We start from the raw sequence: 8,023 nt of genomic DNA, 5'->3' as shown, positions 1-8,023 counted from the left end.
TTTTTCGTGCCAGCACCAATTGGTTTGTACTTCGGTTTGTACGGTGTCATTCGATGATCGATCTCCTTGTCCCACTGTGGGATTTAAATCTGCGACGTAAGGATCGACTCCTTACTTGGCGACATACTGCAGAGCAGACGCTCTAACCACTGCGTCAAACGGCATATGTTCAGGAAATGAAGTGAATGTATGAAGTTTGTTAACAAAGATCTTCAGAAAACCGAACGATTCAAATTAACAGGTTTACGAGTTTTTTCCGGATATGATTCTTTAGTATAGCAGAAATCTTGAGTGCATTTACGGCTTAAAGCAATCAAATTTACAGCATGAAATTTATATCAAACATGCAGCCTTTTGAATTCTTTGATGTGACTTTGATTTTGAATCTCAAAGAACACTGCACGTCACGCACGGCTGATGAAAATTTACTAAACCATATCGATTATCTTAGGAGCTCAAATGAAATTGACAACTTTGTGGTTTATATACTTTTTATTTGTCAAAATATTTTTGCCAAAGTAATGTTTGTTTGCAACAGGGGAGATACCATTGCCAAATTTATTGTTCTTTGTACTCAGGAAATATTCCGGTGATCTCCCCTTAACTTTATTTGTGTTAGATATTTATTGTCATTTAATAAATGACAAGTCTCACTCAGTATACATTGTTTGTTATATTTCAACTATTGCGGTAGTCTAGCCAGATCACTAGCGTTACATAAAAATAAATACCCTGTACATGTTATAGCAACCATGAATTTGAAAAAGAATAAAGAAACCAACCAGAGGAATCAATTACATATATTTAATTACAATGGAGGTCATTTTTGTAGTATATGACATATATTTCGTATAAGCAAATTACAAACATACTCGTATATAAAATATTAAGAAGAAAAAAGCTAACATGCGATAATACATTAATGTTGTTAATCCGGAAAAAAAGACTTCTCTTTTTATCACCAATGTTAAAGTAAGAATAAAACTTTTTTTCAATGAAATATAGAAAGACGTCAGAACTTTATTTTTCAACGACAATAAATAAGAAATATTTAATCTGAAAAAGGTGCCAAATAAGTAAACAAAAGCAAATTCCTTTGAAACAGTGTCCTTACTTTACTCAATATCTTGTCAAAGTATCTGCCGGGAATCTTCTCATGAAATTACATCTCATGTTCCCAGATTAAGCTCACCTTAAACTTTGTATTCCCTAGCACATTCTACAAATCGCAATCTTAAATAAAAAGATATATTATTTACAACAAGGTGAGAGAGAAACTTTAATACATGTATTAAACAATCCAGTTTATTTCAGCATTTATCAAGATATATAATTATATTTTTGTCAGAAAATTGAGAGCATTTTTGATGTAATGGAGATAGAGAATGTTGATAGAAATGAACTCCTACAACTGACCGAGGAACAAATGGCTGACGTGGCCAGGTTCTGTAATAAGTACCCTAACATAGAGATGTCATTCGAGGTCAAGGAAAAGGAGAGTCTTCACAGGTATGAGGAGGGGGGAAACTTTGTAATATATGTTTGGATCCTCCAACAATTAGAAAAAAAACAAGATGTGTTTGTGAAACACTATGCGCTCGACAGCAACAAAGTTCGGAAAAAGCTATTTTTAGCATTAAGGTCACAGTCAAGGTCACAAGATGATTGACCTTGGTGGCATTTGGAAGAACCTGATTAGTGGAGTTTACATACCCAGTCTGATGTCTCTATCTTTCATGGTTCAAAAGTTAAGGCGAAGGTTAAATTTTGCAGAAAAAAACTATTTTTAGCATATACAGTGCAGGGAAATAATTTTCTTACAGCATCAATGCTGATTTTGGTGCTTCATATGCTTGCTGATTTTGATGCTTCCTTTGCTTGCTGATTTTGATGCTAGTTATCCTTATCCTGATCCTGGTTTGATCCTTATCCTGATGCTGGTTTGAAACTAGGTCAATGCTAGTAATGCTACCGAAAGTTGGATTATCCTGCAGGAAGTGGATAATTAAAAAAACAGCATCGCTATTTTAAGCCATTAAAATTAATTTTTGGGGTAATTTTTATTTGTAATTTGTATAAAATGACTTTCCTTTATATGTTTCACTTTGGTCAATGCTAGTTCTATCCTTTGCTTGCTGATGCTGATCCAAGTAATGCTGTTTTTTTAAAATGCTGATGCTGATGCTGGTTCTATCCTGATCCTACTTATGCTGATCCTGATGCTGGTTAATGTAACAAAATTAGTTCCCTGCACTGTAGGCCACAGTCATGTTCACAAGGTCATTGACCTTGGTGTCATTTGAAAGAGTTATGGTGAAGGTTAAAGTTTGGGACAAACAAACAAACAAACAGACAGACAGGACAAAAACAATAAATGCCCTGGATCTATCAATCCGGGTGCATAAAACATAAACTATACTCAGTCATGCATGTTATACATATATGTGTAAACAGGCATGATATTAATACCAATGGAATTTTTGACTATCCATTATCTATTTGTTTTCAGTGGTTCCCCGGTCAATGTACTGGTGTCCCTGGAGAGAGAAGATGAATTAGTGGAACCAGTGGTGGCACCATTCTTTCCTCAGGTGGGTGAACAAAAACGAAAAATTATTTAATTTTTTTTTTTGTAATTTCATATTTTGGTAAAAATATCTTTCATTTTCATATGTTTTATTTTTACTTCATGTAAAACTGCTGAAAAAGTAAATTCTTAAGCTGGTGAGAACAAATAATTATTCATCTATTAATGAAATAACAAAAAAAATATTCAAATTTTAAAACCAATATGTTAAACCTAATTTTTTTGTCTTCATTAGAAACGAAAAGAGGGTTGGTGGGTAGTGATTGGAGACAACAAATCTAACTCCCTCCTGTCCATCAGAAGATTGACCTTGCAGCAGAAGGCCAAGGTCAAACTGGACTTTGTGGCCCCCTCTCCTGGTCACTATAACTACACCATCTTCTTTATGAGTGACGCCTACATGGGGTGTGACCAGGAGTACAAATTCAGCATCGACGTGAAAGAAAGAGATAGTGAAAGTGAAAGTGACAGTGATTAGATCAGCTGATTGGAAAGTGAAAGTATTAATGTGATGGGAAAAAAATGAGGAATAAATATGCTTAAAAACAGTACTAAATAGAAAAGTGAAGCAAGGATTCTTTCAAAGTAATAATTGATGAGAGGATTGTAAAGAAATTGAACTCTGAGATGGAAAATCATAATATGGATTTTAGATCAGTTAGCTAAATGAGACAGTTTGAGACTAACCAAAATAAAAACTTATCTGGTTGTTGTCTGTATGTGTTGGTTTTGTGTATTATGTATTTCACTTGGCCATCATTTTCACCATTGTCAGTGTAAGTCAAAATATTTTTAACATTTGTTAGTGATTTTTTACTTGAGAATAATGAGTAAAATTTTTTAAATTAATATCATTTTCACAAAAGAAGCAATGTTATTTTGACAGTTAATCATATTAAACATGTCTCTATTTTCTAAAACAAAATTTAAAGAATACATGTACATACATTTTGTCATTTCATTTGATCATAATCCAAGATTCGAATAAAAGAGTGGTATAAATTAAATCTATGAGTGCTTATATTTTCATGTTTTAAATTGAAGCAAAAGCATGACATGGTTGTATCTTGGACAAGAAATGAGAATTTACACTGTCTTGCAAACTTGAAAACTACATAAATTGTCTATGATCTTATGATTAAAACATGGATTAATTGCATAAATGTGTAATAAAGTATAATTATCCTGTTTAAATGCAGTCCTCCTGAACCTGATAAAAAAATATACCAGAGAGAGAGGGGAGATGAAATTCATGTTCTCAATTAACACACATATATATATGTAGGAAACTTCTGACGATATTAAAATAAAAATTTAAAAGCATAGTTCCTTGTATATGTTTGGATGTATTCTGCATAACAATTATATACAGGTAATGTTTTGTCTAAGATTCATGTACAAAATAATACATGTATTATGTTCCGCTGCTCAGTTAAATCTAAAGAAAATTATATCTTGATATTTTAATGGCATTTATTTGAAGAAAACAACCAAATGTAAATTTCATATGTGATTACAGTGATTAAATATAGATCCCTTTGATAACTTGATTAAAAAATACATTACATACACAAACATAGTTAAAAAAATTAATTAATTAAAAAAAATCTGTGAATCTTGTGAAATTTTTTGATGAATAACAAAAATTACAAACTCTGTTTACATGTACAAATCTAACTACATTTTGATAATTTTCAATGAAGAGCATATTTCATTATACTGTTATTACTGTGTAAAATAATATTTTTGGTATTATTACATTCTACACTCTGTATTTAAACACTTTGACAAGTCCTTTCTGGTATCCCACCCACAGTGTAGACTTGTATAGAGACAGTGAGGATGGAAGGTTCTCATCATTTTCTGTTAGTAAGATCTTCAGGAACTCCCCATCAGGGCTCAGTAGATGGATCTGTTTGTTTTTAATATCAGTAACAAGGATGTTACAGAGGGAGTCACACACTACATCAATTGGTTTAAAGACCTCTGTCAGGTTCTGTCCACGGTAGACAGACTTCATATGACCAGAGGCAGACATTATCATTAGTTCACCTGTAGTGCCACTTTTTAGGTTCACTACACAGATATCACTGTCACTGTTCTGTACGACTCTGAATGGAAATGTAAACAGTCTGGTGTGACCGTCCTCCTGGTACTCATACACATGGATGACATCACCTGTCACTGTGATGTGTCTCACCAGACGTCTGCTGTATAACTCTAATTTGTGAAGACCTAATGCATTGTCTTTCAAGGTGACCAGTAGTCCACCGTCCACTGACAGACAGATTCCTAATGGTCGCAGTGGATCTGTACTGATGACTGTAGATACAGATCCTGATGGTGACAGACAGCTGATGGACTTGTTAATCTCATCAGTGAAATAAACATCACTGTTATCAGTCACACACATGTCAGTAGGAGTGATACTGAATCTATGTTTTTCTTTTATGCCTTGCTGATTAACCTTTTCAATGTATTTTGATGGAAGTTCATTTATGTAGCATTGATCTTCACTGAATGTCTGCAAAATATATATTGATTTATCTCCATATTGAAATGAGTGTTTTTTAGTCAAAACAAAATCATCTAAATCCACGGTTTTTCCAATCACAGATTCAAGTTCTTTATCATTGTATTCACCTCTAGTGAACCTCACTGAATGTTCACATTTTGTGATTTGAACCTCCAATCCAAACAACATTTTTGTCGGTTCTCTGTGGTTGTCAATCAAGCGGTAATCTGACATGGTGCTCTTGTATTCCTCCAAGAATTCCACTTTGTCAATTATTCCTTTTTCTTCTTCTCTAAGTTAGATTTCACATGGTTTAATTGATCATCCTTTTTCACCAAATCGTCTCTAAGTGTTTTCTTATGACATTTTCCGATATTTTTGAGCCTGGTCATTATCTGATCAAAACTCCTCTGTAGCTTTTTAATTTCAGATTCACAAAGTTCTTTATTTTCTGAGATCTGTATTGACATCTTCTCTATCTTCTCATCGATTCCAAGCAGATCCTCTTCCTTGATCTTCTTTAGAAATTTAAGCAGACCTCTCCTCCTTTGAGTGGCTGCCGTGGTTAGAGTTTTCCAATCATGATCTTTATGATCTGTTTTAGCACACCTGGCACAAATGAATTCATCACAGTCTTCACAAATCATATCAATAGGTATATCATGGGATTCACACATTACAATATGTTCCTGAGGAGAGCCCAGTGGATATTTTTTTGCACTAGCAACCATTTTTTGTCGGGTTCACGGGTGTTGTTTATCAGTGATCTCGATTTTAGTGCGCATGTTAAATATAACCATAATGTATATGCACGAATGATATAAGGAATTAAAAAAAAATACTTATATTTTTTTAATATGGCACCTGTATATGCAATGAAATGTAAAAATATAGGTGTATACTATAACTTAAACATGAAATAATCCTTGTAAGTAGAAAATTCGAGAAAGAAATTATGTTTCTTAGTTCAATTTATATGACAAGAAAGTCATTTGTGAAATAGTGTGTAAAGTCTCGTCGGCCATTCTATCATTGAAAAAAAGGGGGATGCTTCTATGAACATCTTGTCCACAATAGCGTTACGGATTTCTAAGTATCTTTGACTTTGATGATAAATGGACACTTTTCACTGATCTCTTATCCCCCCTCCCCAGTGGCGGATCCAGAAGTTCCTTTGGGGTGGTTTTGAGGCCCAAAGGGCCGAAGGGGGAGGGGAAGTCCCCTTTCCGTAGGTGTGGGTTTGTGGGGGCCTTCCCCGAGACATTTTTTAATGGTTCTAAATGGTGCATTTTCAGCATTTTTTAGTACTTTTTGTACCTTTTATAAGACTCAGTAATTACAAAGTTTTAAGAATTTCGAAAATAATGTTTCAATTTAATTTAATTTTTACACAAGACTTGAAACTTTGCGTTCAAAAATGTTAATTCTGACAATGTTAGGAATACATGCAGTTGATTTCAAGTAATCTCAGCAAGATGGCGAAGGGACTAAAATTTTTGGTCTGTTGTCCACTACGAGTCAAACCAAAATTTTTAGTCCCTACGACATCTCGCTGAGATTAGATTTCAAGTTGTCTTCACTTTAAATGCACCTTCAATTAATTTAGTTTTATGTCAAGCTGATTTCAAAGATACAACTGATGTGCAATTTTAAACACTTAAAAGAACATTAAAAATTGAATTCATTTTATAATTGCTAATAAGTGCTTTAAATTTACTTGAGTATACTGTCAGAACATGGGTTCATGTTTATTAAAGTCTTATCACGGCAACAAAATGAAAAAAATGACACTTGCAAAAAAATCAATGAGCGGGATTCCCCCCCCCCGAATCCGTCAAAGCTTCCTCGCCTTCCCCTTCTAAGTAGATGAAAAGTTTGGGTTAAAATGTAAACAATTTATCTAGAATTTACCAACAAACATGAATTTGTTTATTGCTTTATAATTGTGAGGACCATTGTCTGATTTCCTATCACAGAAATGTTTGATATGATACTTTATACAAGGGAGGTTTTGACCCTCATTTGTTTTTTGTCCTTCTTTTGTTTTTAACTCTTTTCGCCCTTTATCGCCCTTCTTGGACGAATTCAAATTTTAATTTTCTTATCATTTTTAGGTATATTTTAATAACATTTTTTCTAGGTGAATTCAAACGATGAGAAAAGGATTTGCAGCCGAAAAGTAGAATAATAACTCGCTGTTACATGAGAAACATGAAACAAAATAACTCAAATAAACATGTTTATGAGAGTCTCCAGAAATGTTTCTATAGGATTGAGGGAATCTTGAGACCAAATTATAGGCTTACAGTGCTAAAAGTTTACAAAATAAATTCATATGTATAGTAATTGATAATCTTGTTTGATATATGACTCTATATTTTGAATCTCAATCTTGACAATGAATGGTTTTCATATGAATCTCAGTCTTAACAATGAATGGTTTTCATATTATAAAGAAACAATGCACCTTAGACTTAACTGATGAAATAGTTCTGATCGAGCGATTGATTATTTAAAGAGCTCGAAATGAAAAAAAAGCAATTTAATGGCCAGAAAGCAACCACAAATTTGAAGAAAGAAATTAAAGAACCAAACGACATCGATATATACATTGTAACACGATCAGGGATATTTAGTCGTACACAGCATATATATGCAGAACATACTAGGAGTTTAAATTTATAATAACATTAGAAGCACAATTTAGAAAATAGAAACACAAACAATCACTGGTATACATTCTTAATTGAAATAAATTTTAACAGGTCGAGGAAACTATTTTCTGTGACGTCGGAATAAATTTACATGCTAAGTGAGGAACCAACGTGACTGACAAATCGACCAATCAACTCAATGAGTTGCATTATGGTCTACTACAAAAATACTACACGTGTGTTTCTAAAAGGCCAATTTTTTAAATA

The 8,023-nt window shown here is 33.2% G+C and overlaps 3 protein-coding genes across 3 annotated transcripts; 1 reads left to right on the top strand and 2 right to left on the bottom strand.

The window, feature by feature from the left end:
- Positions 1-1,372: 1,372 nt before the first annotated feature.
- LOC134234784 (U5 small nuclear ribonucleoprotein 200 kDa helicase-like) lies at positions 1,373-3,366 on the top strand. Its single transcript, XM_062716829.1, has 3 exons — positions 1,373-1,509; positions 2,510-2,591; positions 2,823-3,366. Exons 1-3 carry the CDS (start codon positions 1,373-1,375, stop codon positions 3,063-3,065), a joined length of 462 nt encoding a protein of 153 aa, XP_062572813.1. The 3' UTR covers positions 3,066-3,366.
- Positions 3,367-4,349: 983 nt separating this feature from the next.
- LOC134234780 (uncharacterized) lies at positions 4,350-5,336 on the bottom strand. Its single transcript, XM_062716825.1, has one exon. It carries the CDS (start codon positions 5,334-5,336, stop codon positions 4,350-4,352), a length of 987 nt encoding a protein of 328 aa, XP_062572809.1.
- Positions 5,337-5,374: 38 nt separating this feature from the next.
- LOC134234779 (tripartite motif-containing protein 75-like) lies at positions 5,375-5,833 on the bottom strand. The gene has a single exon (XM_062716824.1). It carries the CDS (start codon positions 5,831-5,833, stop codon positions 5,375-5,377), a length of 459 nt encoding a protein of 152 aa, XP_062572808.1.
- Positions 5,834-8,023: the final 2,190 nt, after the last annotated feature.

This window comes from Saccostrea cucullata, unplaced genomic scaffold (genome assembly GCF_032062105.1).
Source record: "Saccostrea cucullata isolate Sc308-1 unplaced genomic scaffold, CSIRO_AGI_Scuc_v1 ctg3872, whole genome shotgun sequence".
NCBI classification, from domain to species: domain Eukaryota; kingdom Metazoa; phylum Mollusca; class Bivalvia; order Ostreida; family Ostreidae; genus Saccostrea; species Saccostrea cuccullata.
The sequence above is the reverse complement of the archived record's forward strand: the minus strand, read 5'-3'. Positions and strand labels throughout refer to the sequence as shown.